Raw genomic sequence first — 23399 nt, forward strand, 5'->3', positions numbered from 1 at the left:
TCACACGGATACCCAGTTTCCCAGACCACTGCATTCACTAGCTGTTTTGCCTCTGCTTGAGGAAGTTTTAGTCAGAAGTCTCAGAAAAGCACTCTGTGATGCTCTAACAAATTTAAAGACCTAGCAAAAACTCTTACAAAAGTCTTCTCACCAGTTCTAGTCAGTGAACAGCCTGCCTGTTTGCAACACTTCCCCACCCCGTTATATAAGTTGGTCTTCTTTGGGAATGAACTCTTAGCCTGTAAGTGCAACTCAAACAAAATTTTGTGTTTGCGAAGCTTCCTCTTCCTCCTCCATGTAAAACAGCTCCAGCTCTTCCATACTGCACTACTGCTTGAAAAAATTACCATCAGTAAAGGTGTCAACATAATATCCTAATTTAAATGGTTATTTTTCCCCTTGTTAAATCCTCAAGTGTTTTGAATACAGCACCAGGGTATAATAGAATGTGAATAAGTAATGAAAGATAAAGATGTGGATTTAAATAAAATATCCCCTATTACCATCCTTAATTCTTATCTCTTGTTAAGACGACAGCCATCTGGAACATTACAGTAAGGTGCGCATTCAAGAAGAACCCAGACAGAACAAAGTGCCATTCAAACCCCTCGATAACAGCCCTAAATCAACTTTTAAGGGGACACCTGGCTACCAAGAAATACCGCAACCCTGCCGATTTATCTTATCCCAAGGGTGCATTTTGCCGGCGGACGCGAGGCCGGCGATCCCAAGGCACTTCGGGGGTGTCCGGGAAGAGGGGGGCTCCCTCCTTCCCTCCCTTCCCATCCCTTCCCTTCCCTCATCCCAGCGCCGGGCGCGCCTCTCCCGCGGCAATGCCGCCCCCTCGCGCTGCCTCCCTAAGGCCGCCGCCGCCGCCTTAATTGCTGATTAATTACAGCCTTTCACCAAGGTCAAAAGGAACATTCCGAGGCAGAATAAATGGGATCATGTGGAAAATACGTAACATTAAAAAAAGCAATTTTTTTTATTTTATTTTTTTTAAAGTAACATCTGATATTTGCTGCCCTGATGCGTACAGAGCTTGCCCCTCACAGCGCAAACCCTGCAGTAAGGCACCTCCCTTGTGTATGAAAATAGAGACACAACCCACACACCAAACAAAATTTAGCAAACGTGAAGCTTTTCTCCAAATTAAATCATTGTAGAATATACCTTCTCTTGAAATTAATTCTTTCCCAAACAAGACTGGCCGATAATGTTACAATACCTGTAACTATATTGATGTGATATTTGTAAGAATATCAAACTTTTAAATTGATCCAATTCAGAAATAATGGAAACAGCAGCGAAGAGTGGCTGTTGAGTGCAAGCAATAAATCATACAAATTGCATAATTATAACTTCATGACTCCAGAGACAGTTTGCACTAGGAAAGGCAATGCATGATAAAACGGGATGAGTTTTATAACCCCTAAAAGGAGAATGCTCCAGTATAGTGGTCAGGACACAGAGGCAATAGCACAGTGTCTCCTCAAGAGCACGTTTGACTACTGGGGACCTATCACGCCCCTTCAAGATGTGCTGGAGAGGTGGTTTCAAATCCTAGACACAGAAGAAAGTGAATCCTGATATTGCACACTGATACAGTGCTGGGCCACTGATCTCCCATTTGTTCTTTAAGGGGAGAGGCAGGAGAAGAGGAAATTTAATTCACCTGATTGCAGAGGTTTGCAAGGGAAGGAGGCTTAAGAACTGCTTTTGGCTGACGGAAATATTTCATACATTATCGAATCAAAAGCTTCTTTCAATCTTCAACTCTTTCTTCAAATGTGTGCTTGGGTTTTCTGCCTCCTTCCCACCACCACTTAAATTCTTCCATTTAAGTTTTGGTTTTTTGGGGTTTTTTCACCCTCCCTCCCAATTGTCCAGTCAATTAGATGAAAATAAAATAAATTATTTTCAGTATCCAAATCACAGGTACCCCCTCAGGACAAGGGAGGAACTGCCTTTTCCTTTTTTCTTCATTGCAACTGATTTAGTACCAGTCCCAAGCGGGCAGAGCCAGTGCCACACCCTGCCAGGGGAGGTGTTCTCCAATAATGCCAGCACAAAGTAAGTGGCAAAGAATGACCTGGCATAAGGCTTCTCATAGTACTTAGTTAAGCTGTTGGAGCTGATGGTACAAGACTTCAGTGAATGTTTCAACAGTTTAACTTAATCTTACTTTCTCACTCCTAGCAAATTGCTCCCATTTTCCAACCAATTTACAGCCCACACTCCTACTCTGCTGTTATAAATGTTTACAGTAAATCAGATTTGCCTGTGATTGTTGAAGCAATAACTCTCAACAAAGAGGGCAGCAGGAACATATTTCAGTCTAATAAAATAAATGATGGCAGATTAAGTTCTCTTTTAAAGAATGTCTTATCAAAACCTACAAAGACTTTAATTTCACAGAGGCAAGGGGACAGTTGCCAAAGCTAGGAAGAGTTAAAGATCCTGCTGTCACTCACACATAGTGTGCCAAAATAACAAAAATAATGTGTGAAGAAAGCAATCACCTACAGTAGGAAAGGGGAACAAAAGCTAAATGAGTTTTTCCTGTGCTCATGACCTCTGACTGCAAGACAGTCAGGTAACTTTTCCTACCTAACCTCTTATTACAGAGTTATTCTTGGACAGCAACTCTTCTGTTACTATGCCTTTTACCTGTTTTATAACTTTGAAGGCTCACAATTCTCAGTCTCAAACTATTCACTGAAGTATACCCTTTGTACTGAAGGCAAATTCTTCATTAAACAATCATTTTAGGTAGGCTATTTCCAGAAATCCATCGTTTTTTGCCTTTTTAAATTTCATAGCTCATGTAATTTCCAGACACATCTTAGATATACAAGTTTATCACCACTCCTACTGCTCAGCAGCGAAACACCATGGAAGAAACAATGATAGACAGGCAGAGATAATAATTCCAATGCCAAGTCATCTTGGGCTCTCTGCTGCTTTATAGAGGAAAAATATTCCTCTGTGGGATCATCATGGTCTGCCTTGAGAGCTTAGTAATTCAACACAGCTCAACATGGACCTTTTTCCTAACAGGGAACTGAAAGAACAGATGGGAACCTGGAACACACTGCTGAAGGAAACACACATTTGTAATGTGTGATGGCACAACAAAGCCAGGATTACCCCACCACAAACCCTTTAAACACCACATTGAACAGGCGTAATAGGCAGGGTAAGAAAAATATTTGGCTTGTGATAAGGAGACTGTCCCACAGTGCAGGGGCACCAGAGAGTGCTAGGAGTGTTTTTTCCAGCCTCGTTACTACTAACGAGAGCACACCACCTTCTAGCAAGGGGGAGCAGGATTTTGACTGAAGGCACTTCTCACAGCATCTGCATCTTCTGGGACAGGAAAAGGACCTGGCACTGTAGAGCACTACACAGAGGCGGGTGTCCTGCCTGAGAATTTCAGATACATTGCCTCTGGGAGTGAAGTGAAACACCCTCTGTTTACACTGCCCAAATACAGCCTAAACAAATGTCTTGGGACAGTGAGAAGGTATATACACACAAGAAAGAAGCATAAATGGCTGCCCATTTGGGTTATTCTCTTGCACTAAACATGTAGACTGAGAAAAAAAACTACTTGTCAGCAAGTATTGGCAATTTTCAGAGCAATCACCTAACTACCAAGTCACAAATCATGGAAGTGGAAAGAAAAATCCGTAACTCAGGTTTGCTATGTGTGGGCTGAAACAAGGAAGAGTGTCCATATTTTTTAAAAAGAAGTAACATTAAGCATAGAATTTGGAAAAAAAAACCTGGGAAACAACAAAGGTAATAAAAATAACCTAGAGAACAGAAAATTGAATTAACAGTGAAGTGGGCCCATGCAAGTTAGTTCAGGAACCTTTTGGATTAGAAAAGCTATCAGAAATACGAGAACAGCATAATAAACTAGATGAAATTATTTTACACGTACACAGATACAAATAAAAATACAAGAAATTCAAAAGGTTTGAACAGAGATGAGGAAAGACAGAAGAGAAATAAAGGAAAACACGTCAATGGGACTTGAAGGTTTACAATGAAAGTGAACATATAACAAGACTGAAAAGAGGGGAAAGAAACTGAAATGCTGCAAACCAATTAATGCTCAGAATTTAGAGGTTAATTTTTTATATTTTTTTATTTATTTCTTTTACTGCAGAGATGCGTGGCACCTATCAGATATGGAGAATTATTAAAATACAAGCTTTCCAGAATACCTAGTGGGAGAAAAAGGGTATAAAATAAACCTAAACATAGAGAATGATGAAGATGACGGACTCTGAGCATTCAGAACTTTTAAAACAACTCCCAAAACCCCAGAGAATTTTAGAAAATAGAGATTTTCTTACTTCTTCCTATTTCTTTGAAAGGCATAAGAGGATGCTGGTACACTAGAGTGATGCTACAGAAGCAGAACTAAATTAATAAATGTATACCCTGATGGCTCTCAGCTGCAGCTCAGCATTTCACCACTGTGACAAAGTATTCTAACACACGAAAAGATCCTGCTGCCCTCGTACTTTATCCTGCAAAATTGTGAATATGTCTTCCACTTAGACCAGTGCATATTGGTTTTCAAGGTCAGGCAGACAGCTTGTAAAATGCTCTGTGCTTTTAGAGTTCTGTGTTTTCCCTTGGTCTCCATTTCCCCAATCAATCCACTCTTACACCACATAAGTAACCTCAGCAGGGGTCACCACGAGAGGCAAAATGCAAGCAGCATAAGAATGAGGAAACACCTACATACCAGGCCTTTGAGGAATTGAGTCAGAGAAGGCTTCTGTATGCCATCTTCTTTTAAGAATAAATAAATCAGGTAGAGAGTGTGGCCTCAGTGAACTGTACATTGTCCTGGAAAAGGTGTGAAATTGTGCTCCATATGATTAGGAGCTCAGACAAGCAGGACTTCAATTAATTATTGGATTGTAAGAAAACTTCATACAGCATGAGATAGAAACAAATAAACCACGAAGTGACTGAAAAGTATCGTGAGCTAGTAAATTAAAAATTATAGAAAAGGAGTGGGAAGGAAGAGAACCAGGTATTACTGCACAACCCAATTCATTTTAACACTAATAGAAAATGCTGCCATTCTGCATTGGGCTTTATTTATCTAAAAAAATACCAAAACAGGGATTGCTTCTCTAGTTATTATTCTTTATATAAAACAGCAGTACCAGAACACAAGTCTAACAGAAGTTATTGCTTTTAATGATCCTGGTCATCTGCAAAACACAGTAAGATCTCTCTGAACTGATTCCAGCTGCAACTACAAAAATGACATATAAAAAACGCCAGTTACTGAGCATTTACAATAAAATCTCTGCTGAACTCTGGCAAAAGACAATTGTCCTGTCAGTTAAAAGGCTTTTTTTTTTTTTTTTTTTAAATCTAAGGTTGTCAGCTTCAATTACCAGCCATTAGAAATGATCTATTCTTCTTTTGTCTCTATAAATATGTTTCCACTATCAAGTTCTGGTCTCTGAGCAGGTAGTTGCAGGCTATAACCAAAGGATTTTAGACTTCTGTTCTTTAAACTGAACAAAGATGGCTCATATCTACAACTGGTTTTAACCAGACTCATTGGCAAAAACTTTTAGGACACATGGGCTTTATTTATCATTTTCCTCTGGTCTATAATCCATACTGGAGACAGGTTGCAGGCAAAATCTTTTTGAGTATTGGCCAATTTGATCTTGAAGCATCCTTGGACTACAATACTGACATACCATCCATGTTTTTTTGGGCTGGCAAAAGACTAAGCCAAGTACTTGCCAAAAACTGTCAAAAGCTCTGTTCAGCACTACAAAGCTGCAGGAATTGTTGTGTCCCTGTCTAGAATTTTGTTATTTTCAAGTATTCCCCAGATTGTCATTACTTACCACATAAGCAGAAAAGATACAGAGAAAAAAGAGCTAATCTAATAAATACCCAGATCTATGTTTTTAGATTGCAATCTAAGGTACTAAAAAGGACAACACCATTTTTGATGCTTCAGCCACTGTCTACAGCTTATTTAGAGGGCATCTCTCCCACTGGAATTATATTCTTCCACCTAAGGATGTGGATGACCACTTCATGAGCTAATCAACAATGATATGTTACACCAGTACTCACACTGTTTTTTTCACAGGTACTGAATAGAAGTGAATAAATGTCACAATTCTAACATTTTTGTGCTGGCACAGGAAAATTTTTATTTTAATCACTAGATCAAGGAACATTTAAATAGATTAAGAACTAGATCAAGAACATATATATACACCCAGAAGACTGCACACTGGAAACCTGAAAATACAAGAGCAATTAATTTCATTCAGATAATTTTTTTTACTGCAGTAACAAGAACAAATGCAGATGATTCTGTTGAAAATTCAACATTTTATATGCTCTCAACTTGTAAAAAAATATTTTTCTCCTAACTACAGAGGAACAGTATCCTAAAATAATAATTGCACAGTAAAAGTCAAAGGGCTGTTATGTTCATTGAACTAAAATCAACAGCAAATAGCTTTCAGCTTAAACATTCAAAATAAAACACCTGATTCTTCTGTTGGTAGAGGACTACCAACTTCAAAATTTATCATTTTGTCATAAAGCCTGAGGATTTCCTAGTTAAAAGAATTTCTGACCAAGTCCTGCATTTTCTTATGTGGACTGCACTTTCATCAAGGTAAGACGACTTGAACCAAGCAGCTCAGCTCAGAAACAGATGCTGCAGCTTCAGTGAGGGGAGTCACAGGGGAAATCCTGAACTCCGCTGTAACTGGAGGCAAAACTCATACCGGTATCAATGGATCAGAATTCCTGCCTCCACGTATTTTCAAAATTCTCTTTCCAAGAAAACATTCAAAATGCAGATTATGAAAAATCTAACATAACTACTGTTTTCTGCAGGATTTAACATTTTCCAAAGGTTCTTAAAGTCAAGCCTACAGGGAGACAAGGCTGGTGCCTATTTGCTCTTCTCTGACACAGAGCACAGATTATTTTTCTCTGTACAATTTTTTTTAGAACACAGGAACTGGGAAAAAAATTAGTAGATAAAATGTTTCTATGACTTCTGATCCAGATATAGGATTGTTTATCTGCACAAAAATACACATAGTTTCAGCCTGTCATTTCCAGCACACGTTGTTAATTATATTTCAATGCACCTCACTAGATAAGAGGTATAATCCAGCCAAAAGCATATAAAGGTTGTAGTCCAAATTATGCAAGGTGTCTTGCAGCTGATAATTCCAACAGGTAATGAACTGTTTAATCTTATGCAGCTTGGCAAACATGCCTGTTTATCTTTACCCAAGCCTTCAACATGCACATCAAACCAAAGATATCATCCACAAATATGAGTGAGTCTTCTTTTCAGTTAGCATCAAATTTTTAATTATATTCTACTACAATATTTTTGCATAAAGAAAGAAACCAGGTTCAAACACAACAACAACAAAAAAACCCAGCGTTTCAAATACCCAGTTCTGTGAATTTTTATTTTTCTTACATGGTCTCAGCCTATCAGATGAAATCTGGCAGGCCACCAGGAATAATGATCACAAGCACCTGTTGCACATGGGCCACAGATTCTTTGCAATTACAGATGACAAAATCCCTGGGCCTTATACTATCACCTGCTACTATTGTCTCCCATGCCTAAATATGGAGTCTGTGGAGCATACACCTGACAACAGGATTGTAACAGAAGCAGTGGTTACCTCCACGCCTCGTACAAGGAAACTGGCCCAAATCAACTGGAACATCAGCAAACTGCTTCTGTTCCTGCTGAAGTACGAACAGAAATCAAACTGAAGGACATGGAGTTCCAGCTCCTAACTCCAGGCATTAGCAATCCTTTGGTTTTCTGCCTTTTGTTCCAATTTATGTCTCCAAGGACGGAGAAAGAAAATTCTTGAGTGAAAACTTTCAGTTCCTGAACTGGAGATGGAAGGTACTTAACTCTGCTCTAAATAATAAGATTTCCATTGCTTCAGAGTAATCAGTTAGGGTTTAATGGAAGTACAGAAAAAGACTAAAAGCTTAGAGCAGATGTAAATACATTTTCTTTGGGGAATCAAAGTCAGAACAAATAATCTCTCTTTCTTCCATTTTAATTCTCTATTTCTACTTGTCTGTCTTGGTAAGAGGTATAAATTGGAAGAGGTTTTCTATTGTAAAGCCTTCTTTACCATAATACATGTAGCATTTAAATAATTTTAGAGACAAAACCCAGCTCTTCTAGAAAGGATTAGAATTTCAGTAGGTTTATTCTGGATTTATCATCAGGTATTATACCTCCTCCACTTTTCAATAAATATTTTCCATTACTCCAGATTTGGTTATACTTCTGCATCCCTGTGGGTATAAAGCCTGCAGCATGCATGGAACCCTGTGGTGACTGAAGAAACAAACTATACAGTAGTTTGTAGCAGACAGTAATTTCATTCACTTCAAATATTTAGTTGAGAAAACTCAGTCAAGGCTGGTAACATCCCTGCTTTACAAAATCCTTTACAGAGACTTTCATTTAACTTGTATCTTTACTACTGCATTTGCAATTGCAAATGTAAATTTGCAAAGGAAACCTTAAACAAAACAAAACAAAAAAGCAAGAAAGAATGAGGCAGAAATTACTCCACATCTGACAGTCAAAAGGAAAAAAATCTGGAGAATAAACCCCTGTGTTTCATGAGGGACACCTTGTATTCCAAATGGGATGGTATCCCAGGGGTTTCTTTTGCTTAGATGTACATACTTCTGCTTTTTTTTAGATGCTGTATCTGAATATTGCCAGTCATAGCAAAGCAAAGATGAAAGGCAATATCTGAGAAAAATAAATATCTGACTTCAGTCAGTGAGGTGAATTTACTGCCAATGAAAGGAGATGTAATTCTTTACAAATTGCATGTATTTATGCAAGCATAGAATTAGCTTTGTACACTGTAACTCGAGAACACTGTCAAAACTCTTGAATGAAAACTTTCGTATGGAAATGTACTAAAGTGCTAAAATTTTGAATCAAAATACATACATCTGAAAAATATCTGCAATTAAAAGGTTAAACAATATCTTCACTCTCTGCTTCTGTAGCAGTATAGTCTTCTTCTAGCACATCAGTTTTTTGTCAGTGATCCCAGATGACCCAAACCAACATTTTCTTGCTTACATCTAAAAAAATAAATAAAATCTAAAACATTAACTGAATTCAAAATGCTGTACTATTTTTATCTTCAATTTGCAGAAAGTCTGAATATTTGAAAGGATAACTGCCTAAGATTGGTTTCACTGAAGTACTACTTGAAAGCAAATTAACACTATTTCTTAAATATTCTATCCATTTCTATACTCATCTTCAAGAGAAACTAAATGAGGCAAAGTATTCTAAAGAGCCCTTTGCACACTTCTGGGACCTGAAAATCTCATGCCATGTTAATATAACTTGAACAACATTTAAAAAAAAAAAAAAAAAAGAGAAAAAGAAAAAGAAAAACCATGCCGTATGACACTGAGAATAAAAAACAAAATGAACATAACTTAAAGAAACCCGTAAATGGTAGACCAACTGTTCATTGACTTTTTCAATAAAACTTGAGGTTTTTAAGAGACCAAACACTGATTTTGTACTTCAAACCTATTAATGTTTTGGCATCAAGTTGTCAAACACATGCTGTAATCCCATCCTAAAGGCCAAATACGTACAGGCAGTACCCATATGTAATGGCAAAATGAACAGAAACACAAAATCAATTCCCTGAGTGCCTCCATTACCTCATCTGGGAGACAAGGAAAGCAATATTTGAAAATTAATTTGATCCTATCTGCTAAGTGTCACTCCATATCACTACTTTCCTAGGTCCTCTTCTGAGCACCCCACCAGCAGCCCCACAGACCTTCCTGTCTGCCTCTGAGCAGCTCCTCAGACACATCTTTCTGACAAAACTGGAATTCTCTTAATATAACATGTAGGAACAGCAGCTATATACTATCAGGAAAATAGTTACAAATTTCCTACCATGATATATTCAAATTCTAGAAGTGGCAAAATAAAGAATGTTTGTTGGTTGTAACCAGGGCTAGAATTTGAATTACATAGGGGAACCTGCTCTATCTGGGCAATGAACATAATATACTATTTTTTCTCTCTTCTTTAATCCTAACATTCTGGCATCTTAGTATCTCATTCTTTTTCAAACCAGCTACAGTCATTAAGGAAAAAAAAAAAAAAACACATGGATTTTCAATCTGAGCCCAGTACCTCAGAAGATGCAGCTGCAGAAACAGAATCGAATGAAGAATGATTAAAATTGGTGGTATGAATTTCCACATTTATTCCAAATTTAACTCATCTGTGTTGCTTCTTCCTACATACTCTGTTGCATCGCTGTCAGCTGAAGAAGCTGAACTAAAAAGCAGAGCAGTGCAGAAACCTGGAGCAGAGACGGCAAACCAGAATAATTTGATATGACACCCACTCCAAAAGTTTAATGCACCATGTATATAGCTGGCAACAGCATTTCAGATGTAAAGGAATAAGTTGCCTGGAATAATCTCAGAACTTTCTGTTTGCTTGTTCGCCTGCACACCAGCACAATAAAGTGTCCACACTGCATTACAGGGGGGAGGTTGCCCACCTCCCATCGCAATAGGAAGCTGTTCAGTGACACTATTCACCACTAGATTGCACTTGCATGATTACAACAGAACCACTCCGCATTTCTGTGGCCTTAAACTTACAAAACCTTGATGTCTTTATGCTCATCCTAGTCAAAGGTGACATCATATTCCCTGAAGAGACCCAGCATAAAACGTCAGACCAAGCTTTGTTCCTTGAAGCAAGGTAGATAACCACCTCTATGACTGCAGCATCCATGCCAGGTCATTTCAAGAGTTACTATTCTGTGTGTAATTACCTCATACTGCTGTCCAAAAAGTATTATACAGGTACACAAAACATTTCAATAAAGTTACTGCCATCACATCTTGGAAGAGATAGAAGAGAAGCTCACCTTTGAGCATCAACACAAAAACACCCTGATCAAAAGATCTCTACAGATATTGGCAGGCTTTGAACCAAGCTGCTTTCTCAGTTCAAGCTGCCTGAATATTTCATATTTTCTGCATTACACATATTTGCATCTAATTATACAGAAAGGCCAGAGTAAATTTAATACCTCCATTGCATTTATACAGACTAAACCTCTATGCTCCAAGTGAAAACCAAAGTATTTTACATATTTAAACGAACAACACCAGACAAGATGACCTTTAAAATCACCATTGTAAGAAACACAATTGCAAGTGACTCAAGATATATGGCAAATTTAATTATGCTTAAACATACTGGTTTCCAATCTTTTCAATCATGGGAAAAATTGATGTCTAAAATTAAAATATATTTGAGATTTTAGTTATAGGAAATGCCTGGCAGAATTTACTCTTTTTCTGTTACTAAATTCTACTGACAGTATTTATCAAGAAAGGCAATTCTAAAACACAAAAAAAACCTTTAACTACTTATGGTTAAATATTACTTAACAAAGATGATGTGGATGATATTGTGAAAGCACAAATGGAATAAAATCATTAGTCTGAATTTGATCCTCAAAGCTTGGTAACAATTTGATACACAGTTACTAACATTATAGAATTATAAGACCAAAAGATGTCTATGTCTATACTTAACTTGTAAGATCCTGTGTGCTTTAAAATGAGTCAAGAAAATGAGACCCATGCTCACAATCAGTGAAACAGAAATAAACACAGAATAAGCCTAAGTGTGCAAGTCCACGCAAATGCAGGAACACCAATTTTTTTAATGAAACAGCAGAGAGAATACTAATGAGCAGAGGGAATTACTCATGCTGTACTTGCCCAAGACAACACAAAAGGAGCTCTGCAAGACTGGGCTTCTTGAGGGTTTTGTTGTTGTTGCTGTTTTATCCTTTTGGGTTTTTATGTGGGTATGACTTTTCCATGCTGCCCAACAGAAGGCTGCCAAGTGCTTCTTTGGAGTGTCAACTGAACGTCAGCTCAGAGTAAAGGATAATATCAGGTGCACTGCCAGTCCCATCCCTGCATCACCACCGAGGGTTTTACACCTTCTGGGAAAGCTAAACAGAGGGACCATTGGCTAAATCCTTCAGGATCACAGTTTACGTAGACATAAGCAATAAGCCATTCAATTTCACCACTCACTTTAATGACAACAAGCATTTCATAAAGGTGTGACATGCAGAACTTAATGATCTCACCCAAATTAGAAGTGGACACAACAGAGCAGCTTCTTCTCCCTCACAGAAGCCCATCTGTTACACACTATGAGGGTTCTTCTTTAATGATTTATTTAAACAGAGGTAATCAAAAGGTTCAGCTCTTCAGTTTAGAATCAGATAATTGCTCAGACAGACAATGAACTACAGAAACAATTATGGAAAGCCTATTTGGTAAAGAAAAACTATCATTGAGGAAGAAAATTAAAACCATCACCTGAAAAATCAGTAAACAAAACATGGAATCATTCTGGTTATGTCATAGGCACATGGGTTTATGTCATACTTCTTTTTTCAACAATTAAAAATGGTGTAAAATTGTCAATGATCTTTAGACATCTTCAAACAGTATTGCAAAGACCAGTTACAAGGAAAAAGAGAGAAGCTTTTGTATTACAGCTATCATTTAAAATAAATATTTAAACAAACAAAAAAAGGTAGCTTTCCCAGTACAAAGTACATGGCTTGTGTTTCTATTGTAAGACTTTATGTGTTGTACTCATCAGAATAAAAATGTCCTTGAAATAGAATAAAATTGCTCTGTATAAAATGGTCATTAACACTTTGATAAATCACATTTTATACAATTGTATATGAAGCATGGAACCTTCTTTTCATAAATATTTCAGTATGCAATAGTGAGCATTACATTAAGCAGCACCACTAGTGGTTTCTGCTGTCCAGACAATATTAAGTCTTAGACTAATTGCATCCTTCACAATAGTCATATTTGCAGCTTTTGGAACAATGACTAGAAAAAGAATAGCAGAATTTTTGTTAGTCTTCAAAGTACATTCTGAATACATTTTATTCCCAAGTAGTATTCTAAAGTCAAAACATTGGGATTTTTTTACTTAAAAAAAAACCCCAATAGATTAAAAAAATCAACTCCGATAGGTTTTTCTTCTGTTAAAAGGACAAAACACCGTGAGATATTCTATGCAAGCATGCAGAGTGTGTGTATTCAACAAAATAAACTGAGTGTGACAGAAATTTCCAGCTTCCCAAGAAACACCTCTGCTACATCTAGTTTGTTGTTTAATAAATGTATCTGTTCAATTCCAGAAGCTTTACTGTAAAAGCAGGCTGGTAAGAGCTTTAGGACTTACACAAGCAATTTCTAAGACAATAAAAGTCAAGGATGGCAACAAGAGTTGAGCAGAGAGACTGAAATATCTGCCTTCAAACAGTAGTTTGGGTTTTGGTGTTTTTTAAAAGGGTTAAAAAGCTATTTTCATGTGCATGAAAGCCCTTATTTTATACTTCCTCTAGAAATTAATGCAGTACAGAAATTCTACTTAACATGACTTGGCAAGCACAACCTAGCAATTAGATCGGGAAGCACGGTCCCCACCCCTAGTTGTGTGTGTACATACATTACTTATGGGAGGTGCTTTCCCAAAAGTGTAATAGGGGCAGAAAAAAGCTGAAAGCAGCCAGGAAAAAGATACAGCATACGAGGAAGGAAAACTTGCCCAGCAGTACTGGTGGTGAGGAAACCACAAGAAGAGGGTAGGTTTCATTTCCAGCCCTGGGTTACAAATGTCAATCAACCCAAGCCAGGATTTATAAGTACAATTCAACAGTTTGGCAGACAGGCAAGTAATTAAGCTTCACTTGTCTGGAACACAAGTTTGGTTGTTTTGGGCTGTAAAGCAGTTCTCTTCTTTGCCATAACAGAACCTTCTGACTTTATAAGACAGGTCTGCTCAATGATCAAGCACAAGACCTTCAGCGATTTTCCCAGAACCATTGCGTCTTCGGCAGCAGTCCAGAAGAATATAAAGCTCACACAGAAACACAGCACCACTTTGGTTTCACGTGTTTATTGCAAGAGATTAATTCTATCAGGATTGATGCTAGACTACCAGCTGGGCTACTGCTTCACCACCATTTCAGGTAAAATTACATGACCTCTAAGTCCCAGGCTTTCCTATCTGTAAAATGGAAATAACAGTTGATCACTTTTATAGCAGCGTTTTGACGGCCTCAGAAGAAAGTCAATGTCTAAAGGGCAAGTTAGTACTATTCATCCTAAAATGCTAATACATAGCATTACTTGTCAATGCTTCTATTATCCAACATGAAAAGCATATTTTTTAGCATCTCTAAAAATATGAAAGGATTTTTTGTCAAATTTCCTTCATAGAGAGCACTGACAGCTCTCAGTGCAGTAAGCCAAGCCTGATTTTTGCACTACATCTGCAATATCTTTTATACTTGGGCAGCTGGCACAGAGTGAGAAAATTCATTAACATGCTAATGATGTGTCCTATTTAAAATTCCAGCTCTGATTATTGTGTGATTAAGTCTCTTCCCTTGACGTCTGCTTCCTTATATCTGCATTACTATGAGAAATCAACAATTATTAATGAAGTAAAAAATAGGTGACCAATTTATACACAAGACAAACACACACACACATATTTTAGCATTTAAATTTTTTGTCTAATATTTTCCATACAAAGCAGTATTAGGTTCAGTAAAAAAAAATAAATCAAAGTTTTCAAGAAGCTCGCAGGCACAAAGCAACAATTCAAGTGCCAGATGACATAGAAATAGATACGTATAGGACCGTACACCTATAGTGTACCGGATGGGGCAGGAACACAGAAAAGGAAGAACTGCCTTTCTCTGCAGCAAGGCAGATTTTATTGCCATAAATGAAACACCTGGCCTAAGGCTGTGAAGTAAGTCAGGCCAGTTATCCCAACTCAAATCACACCTTTCACAGTGCAGACAAAGCCAACCCATCTCCAGTTCTTTTGAACAGCAGGGGAAAAAAAAAAGGCAACAAAATTGTATTCCAATTCTTTATGCTTTATTCTATAAATATAAAAATGCTGTGCAAAATTACACTGTTCTATAAAAGTGGCCTCTTTTCCTCAGGACACTATCTGCATACTGTTTTCCAGAGTATATCTGAAGGCTTACATTTAGTTAAATGTGTTGGTATCAAACCCATGCCAGTGTTCTCAAATATTTCCATTTTGTAAAGGAGAAAATAGGGTAGATCATATGTAAAGGGGGCAGGGATGATGAAAAGGGAAGATGCCAGGTTTCAATTTATGTATCTCTGACTAGTATCTGCTTGACAGCATTTTATTTTAACACAAGGATAAATTTCTCCTTATATGCCTACAGAATCACAGTAAATTAAAATAAATCTATAGAGTAAACACCCTGTATTTTGAAATTTATTGTCACAAATTTTGGGACAGTGGAGGTCAGGTAAAGAAGGTATCTCCTCTCAGCTGTATAAATCCAAAAGGGAAAAAAAGACTCTAAACAGATACCATTTGTGGTATCTGCAAGTGTCTTGTACAGGCTTGATTTAAAACCCTGCTAAACTAAACACAAATGAAAACACACTTGTGTATTACAGGAAGTTTAATTGTCCTAAAATAAAAGAGAAAAAAAATGGGCTGATTAGAAGGTCAGAATCCTTTTCAACTCTTTTGAAAATGTAAGGAAAGAAGCAGCATTGCCTGATGTGCATTTCTGGGTTTGCATCACAGTGCACTAAATTTGAGGAACCATTTTTTAAAATGTTATCTAGATTTTAAAAAAGCAAATTCTTACCTAGAAGTGTGTGAGTATATACATTATTCTATGCATTTTTAAAACACAGTATTAGATGTATCCAGATGCCTACAAAAATGTTTTAAAACATTGTCTTAGATGTATCCAGATGTCTTTTTTGTTTTAAAATAGCTCTGCTTATCCACTTGCCTATGAAGAAACTTCATATGCTTCTAAAACAGAGGCACCTTTCTCTCTTCACCCAACCTACTCCTCATATATCCTGAAAAAGGAAAGACATTTCCAAATTCTAAAGCTTTAAAGCAGCTCTCAGGATTGTATTTAGTTTAGAGATAATTTTAGTAACTGTATATTTGTAGTCAATAAAAATTACTGAGCCTTTTTGTTTAAGCAAGCAGCAAGGCCATTTTATCTACTTCAACTTCAGGAGTGAGTAGAGCAGGCAAGAGAGTAAGTCAAGTCTAGGAATGACTTTGCTGTTTGATAATTTGTCAATAGCTCTCCCAGTAATCACAGACAACTTCCCCAATTCCACCATGACACTACAACCCAAGCACACTGCCCATAGATGTGTGAGAGCAGCACTTGGCAAGTTATTTAAACTCCCCCTCAAACACAAATTTACTATGAGAACTCCTGCTTTCAGAACCGGGAATCCCTTGCACCTCATACCCACCACCAAACGTGTTAGATACGTACGTACCAAACATTCAGTTTAATATACCAAACGTGTTCCTGTTGTCACAGCCAGACACATCTATTGCTTCTGCATAAAGACTACATGTTCCTCTGTATGTGAATACATCACTGTGATTAAAATGGGCTTAGAAAAGAAAGGTTTTGAGAACTGGGCTAAGACAGATTTCAAAAAGTGGTATATTGCTGGGGTACCCTGTGCTCTCCACAGCCTCCTCCAACTCCAGGGGAAACAGCTGAGAGGATATTGAACATACTGTTTCTCTAGGTCACTGCCAGACTTCCCTCAGAACAGTCAGCATGTTTTGTGAAGTGCAGAACAATTCATCAAACCCAGCAGACCTCCAGGAGATCAGGTCTGAGCAAAAAGCTGTAGCAATCTGTAAACTACTCACCAAAGGCAGTCTCTCCTTGCTCAAGTTCTTGTTTCAGCCTGGTGTAATCATCTTTAATTCTCTCTAATTTTCGCGTGTTTCTGGCACTCAGAACCAACAGTTCATTGAGAAGTCCTTCCAGTCCCTCTTTCTCAGATGTTAATGATCTTATTTCTTCTGCAAGATCCTTTGCAGTGCCAAAATTACTTCCTGCATGTTTTGTGGGGGCAGGGGAAGAAAGAGGAAAAAGACAATGAGGCAGACACTTGCAACATCAGTAGTTTACATAGCAATCCTGGGAAATTAGGCAATTATACTTCCCAACAGCACTGAAAGGGGGGAGAAAAACTGCTTTGCAAGCATCCATTTAATTAATATTAAAAAAATAATAATTGTAGCTGATTTAACCTTACACACACAGAATTATTTATATAATTTACATTTTTTCAGGAAACCTGTTCCTAAGGGTTCACAGTTCAAGTAACATCATACTGCAATTCATTGATCACTGCAGTGTGATCTATCAGATCATTTTCTTCTTTTAGAAGACCCCCTCAAATAACAGCATATTTGAAACAGAGGCCTTCAACCTGCTGGACACTGAAGTATTTCCTCCCCGAACAAAGCAGCCTTGTGCTGGCTTTTGTAACAAGCACCAGAAGGTTCTTTATGAATGACACATTACATTTCTTAAATGGCTGCACCTCAAGCAAAGACCATGGAGAGATGTTTTTCTCAGAGAATGCATTCAGAAGTCACAACCCTCCGCTTCTGCCTCTCCTTGAAGCACGAAACATCACAGGCAGAAGGCCTTGGCAGCACCAGCTCACACTGCTCTGGAGTATTTAAAAATGTCTGGTTCCTTTGGACAGGCATCCAGAGTAAAAAGTTCAACTCCCAAGTGGTTTAGAGTGTAGCCTAGTAATATTTATCCACTAAACTACTCTGAAAACCATTTTTATAAGTAGCTGGAGAGGAATGTTTTCTTACTTTGCAAAGAAGTCTTCTGTAATAAATAGAAAATGACAGGGAGATCCTCAGCCATTAAATTACTTTACAGCAGTAAACAACAGTAAACAGCAGTAGAGTAACAATGCTACATTTACGTAACTGTACCAGAATCATTTTAATGATTGAGATACTTGGCTGGGGAAAAAAAAAAAACAAACACTAAAATACACAAAAAAAACCAAACCTAAACCCCACCACAACATTTTAATCAAAAGAATTCTTGAAAAAAATAATTTCCATACAGAATTGCTCAACAAAAGAAAGAAGATCTTTAACATAAGTTTTAAGCTCTGATATCATCCTAAATTAGCAAAAATTTAGTAGTACGATTTAATAAGTAAAGGTACTTAGTAAATAAAGGCACTTAGAAGATTTAGCCTTGAAGCAAATATTAACATAAAACAAATTCAGTCACAAAAATGTCTCATCAGCTTCTGAAATTACTTTAGCCTTCTGAAATCACTTTATAGTACCACTAGCATTATTCAGATGTAAGGGCTCCTTTTTGGTTTTGTTTACAAAGTAAATTTTTTGTTTACACTGTTGCTTAGACAAAACAGATCAACTGAAAAGTTTGTTTTCAAATATTAAAATATAATCCAAACAATCAAATCCACATCAGAATATCCTAAATTATGGCATTACGTCTTTTCGACCTGCAGTCTTCAAAGTGTTGATCACAAAGTCTTAAAAGGGAACAGCTTTGGCTGCTGTTCAGTTTCTTCAAGACAAGGAAGTAAGAATGGGATGCAAGTATTTACAGTGGTCAGAAGATGGCAAACCACCACCAGCAGCTGCCAGGAGAGGCTCCATTCCTCCAGAAAGCCAGAGTGAACAGGAGCACTTCCACCAAACACCTACAGCCTGGACCAAAGATGCTGTTGCAAACTCAAGTGGCTGTATGAGGGCAGGTGTGCCAGAGGGAGGCTGTGCTTATCAAAATTTTGGAAAAATACTGTATCAAATAAGTCAAAATTGAAAGTTAAAGATCAGTTAAAGACTGAACATTGCTAAGTGTGGTAGTCCTGTTTTACATTTGTTTTTTTGGTGGTTTTTTTTTTAGTCTCAAGGCTATGATAGTTTCATTCAACCTCTTCCTCCTTTCCAACATTCCTCAAAGTTGACAATTTCTTGTTTCTTTTTAACAGGTCAAAAGTCCTTCATTTCTAATTCCCAGTTAAAACCCTATTTGCCACTTCTGTCTTGCAATTACAAATAAATAAATATAAACATACTTTACAAATAGCACATGTAGGCTCTTACAAATAGTAGGATCTTATGCTTACCAGTGTTTTACTGGGAAACAACAGCACAGATTTTATTACCTTAATTTGTCATGTTTCCAAATGGGCAAAACAAAGCAACAAAATAAGCAAGACAAAATCACTGGGAAAATGGCAAATAATCAGATGCTTCTAAGGTAACAAGACTTGAGTCCACATTTATCCACCTGAACTCATCCAAGCATCAAAGCACAGGAGGCTTAATAAAACATGAAGGTGAGAAAATCTTCATTAGAATCTGAAGCCTGCTGTTACATTTCAGAGGACAGCAAGGAAAAAGGTATGATATTGCATATGAAAGTTTTATATATACTGAATGGATATGAATTCCCAGAGGAGAAGTTTATATCGAAATTGAGGCTATAAGGAAATAGCACCAGATACAAACTCAAAAGCAAAAGACACCCTACCTGATGCAGCTTCCCATGACAGCAAAAAAGTCTGAAGGTCTGCAGTGAAAATTCAGAAGAGCATACAAAAACTCAGGTATCACAAGTACCATTACCAGTGAGCTCTGACCTCAATCCCAGCAACCAAAGTAACTGCTTTCTAAATGCCAGAAGAAGGTTGATTAAAAAATTCATATATAATCCATAGCTGCCAGCATTGAAAAACTTGCCCTCCTGGGTTGTTCTTTGTTGTTGTTGTTTTGTTGTGGGCTTTTTGTTGGTGTTTTTATTTTTGTTGTTTTTTTGTTGAGATGTCACACTGGATGCCGTACAAACATTCTGAAGACATATGTCAACTTTATTCTGCTAATGCTCTCAAAATGTTAACATTTCTCCCTTTGATAATTTAATAATTAGTTTGCCTAAGTGAACACAATAACTTTGTCAAACACTCAGAGCTGTGTTTTACACAGCCATATCAATGAGAGAGTTCTAGTTGGTTGATATTGGTTAAGTCAGTAGAGTACTGTATATAAATTATATATATATATATATATAATCTATATCGATAAATATAAAATATAAAAGAATATTCAATACTCTTCCTAGGAAACTCAAAAATCATGCAACCAATAGAACTGCTTGCTCAGAAAATCTGTACAGAGAAAACAAAGCTAAGGAATTAATAGTCTTAAGACCAAGGCTGAGATTCTGGTCGAAACCAGGGCTTGGGACAGAGATTATATGGAGGCGACTGGAGAGCAAGATGCCATTTTTCCCATCTTTCCTCCTTCCTCACAGTGATGCTTGCTAGAGATGTGCAATTTTAGCCACTGCATCCACATTCACATAAACACACTGAGTGCAAAGTGGGGCAGCAGACTTGCAGTTCCCAGTGCCCTGGGAGGGTGAGGTGCTTGCAGTGCACTGTCATAAGGAACTGAGCATGTACTCTTCACTTTGAAGGACTGAACATTACCACTACCTTGAAAGACAGCAACAAAAAAAGTTAAATCTTCCTCCATAATCTTGCCCTCTGGGGCTCTCTCCTCCCATGCATCCTTCATCCTCTACAGAAAGTGACATCAGGTAAGCTCCAGCAGCTTGATGTGAATGCCAAAAATACCAGCCAAATCAAGCACAACAACCCACACAGGAAAAACAGTAAAAATAAAAAAAAAATCTCCAGGCAGAAAGTAGTCATATAATTGCTTTCACAAAGTGTAAACATTACTATATTTCTCTTATTTTCTCTATTCCTAAAATTTTACTTGTATAGCTACAGCTAAATAGTATTGTATCCATCAAATATATTTTCTATAGATATAGTTACATGCCACAAACTCATGCCCACTATAATACCTCATTGTCAGATTTTACTATATTGGGCAGATAGTTGCCCATTTAGTAGTCTTGAAGTAAAATAACATTATTTTGATACAATTTAGCAGTAACAAATTGTTTAAAAATACGGTTTGAAATCTGTTCAATTTTACCAAAAAACAAGAAATATGTTATTATTTAAACTTTATTAAAGATTTCCCCCTTCAAAACATAGGACAAAGTTACGGGTCCACGAATTTTTTACTCACACTTTTTCTCAAATTCATGACAGAAGTTACATACATTCATAGTTACCATTATTTATACGTGAAGCAAAGAGAGAAGTCTCAGCCCCACTGAAAATATGTTCATTGTAGTACAAAGGAGTAAATTTTTCATTAATAATAAAGCCTATCTATTGGACACTAGCTTAAATGTAACAAAGAATAGACTGGTCATTCTTCATCATTATCTATAAATTAATTCTTCATATACTTACAGCACTACTTTTAATAATTCATAAGTGAAAATTTACATTTTAGCTCAGGGCATTTGCCACCATAGTGTTTATGAATGGTACCAGAATACAAGGTTGAAAATCTTCCACCCTGTGATTAATGAGGATACAAAGTAATTTCAACACCACAAAAGAAATTGAAGAAAATAAATACCATTCACCTACTCACAAAAGAAAGGGAAAAAGCTAAAGACATGACAAATGTAAGATTCTGGAAGGATTGCCAGTGTGTTTGCACCTCTGAGAAAATAAACTGTGAATGAAGGACAGTCTACCATCTCCTGAAACATTTTACAGAAATCCAGCACATTTGAATTGCAATTATTGTTTTTAAGCAATAACACATGTCAATGCGTTTATGAAGCATAACTCAACTATGTGATTGATGTGATCCTGACAGGTAATTGCCAGCTAGAAGAAGGCGAGAGACCCCACAGACATACATTTGGAGGAGCAATTCTCAGACACAGAGAGCCTCTTATACCTGGACACAATCAGGCACCAAGGAACAACTCAGGAATATATATACACCCATATTAAAAAAAAAACAAAACACCAAAAAAATCCCAAAAGGGCAGTGGGGAGCACAAATAAATAAACCCCAAAGTAATAACATTTCAAATCAGTAGTAACAATGGAAAGAGATATCTGTCTCCTTCCACAAGTGTTTTCTCTCATGCCCTCCAGACCACAACACAGCCCCTTTCTACAGAGGGATAGCACCTTCCCTTCACAACTCTTCTACCTAATATGTCTCCTTTGAGCAAAAAACCAAAAAAAAAAAAAGAAAAAGAGCTGCCAAAGAGATAAATTGACCTTCTCTCCTGCTCCAGGGATAGCTGCTTAGGTAAGAGGAGTGAAAGAGAGTAAGTTGTTTCATGACTGACTTCTCCAACAGAAGAAAAGATTTTCTGCTGTCTGGTCACATATCATGCTGGAACTTCAGCTACAATGAGTTACCCTTGAAGTACACTGAAAGCCAGTAATATCTTCCAGTCTGACTTGAAAACAAGACGAAAAAGACAAACAGTATAATGTCTTGGTTTTGGCTGAGATAGAGTTAATTTTCTTCTTAGTGGCTGGTACAGTGCTGTGTTTTGAATTTAGGCAGAGAATAATGTTGATAAGACATTAATGTTTTTAGCTGTTGCTGAGCAGTTCTTAGCCTAAAATCAAGGACATCTCAGTTTCCCATGCTCTGCAAGCAAGTACACCAGAAGCTGGGAGGGAGCACAGCCAGGACAGCTGATCCAAACTGGACAAAGGGATATTCCATACCACAGAACATCATATGCAGCAAATAAACTGGGGGGAGTTGGTTGGGAAGGTCCAATAGCTGCCTGGAAATGGGCTGGGCACTGGTCTGTGGGTGGTAAGCATCACTTTATTGGTATTGTGCATCACTTGCTTGTCTTGGGCTTTATGCCCCTTCTCACTCTCCTTTTCCTTACCATTAATATTGCTGTTACTTTTAACATTAGTACTATTCTATTTTATTTTGCTTCAGCTATTAAACTGTTCTTATCTCAACACAGAAATTTTACTTTCCTCCCCCAGTGTGAGCAGAGAGAATGTCCACAAAGGACTTTACTGCTGGCTGGGGACAAACCACAACACAGAGCTGTCTGAAGTCTGAGGGACCATTAGAGAGTTGGTTTGGGGGACTCACTAGCATTATTTTTCAAATAGGCATGACAAAAAGTACACTGCTTGATCAATACATGGTGGCAAATTTTATTTCATAATATATATATATATATATATATATATAAAGTGAGTATTGTGGAAGACATGACCATACACAGAATTGTATGCTGGAACCAGACACTGCAGTCATGAAGCAGAATTAATCTCAGTACACCTCTGATCCATCAACCCAGGCGACTGCTGGAATCAGGAATAGGCAAGTGTGGAACCAGCTATGTCATCTGACAAGATGCAGCCCTCTATTGGACTCCAATTCATCAAAAAACTGAGCCTTT

General features: G+C 37.4%; 1 protein-coding gene across 3 annotated transcripts in view; it reads right to left on the minus strand.

Annotated features, from left to right (window-relative positions):
* Positions 1 to 23399, minus strand: part of DISC1 (DISC1 scaffold protein) — a 190248-nt gene that overhangs the window by 78677 nt on the left and 88172 nt on the right. For 2 of the 3 annotated variants that reach the window (XM_086877818.1, XM_086877815.1), the window contains exon 9: positions 16916 to 17104. The exons of the other annotated variant lie outside the window; for it this stretch is intronic. In XM_086877818.1, coding sequence (XP_086733944.1) covers positions 16916 to 17104 — 189 coding nt within the window. The remainder of the gene's footprint in view (positions 1 to 16915; positions 17105 to 23399) is intronic. 3 annotated transcript variants of the gene reach the window in all.

The sequence above is a fragment of the Cyanistes caeruleus genome, chromosome 2 (assembly GCF_971803275.1).
Source record: "Cyanistes caeruleus chromosome 2, bCyaCae1.hap1.1, whole genome shotgun sequence".
Lineage (NCBI taxonomy): Eukaryota > Metazoa > Chordata > Aves > Passeriformes > Paridae > Cyanistes > Cyanistes caeruleus.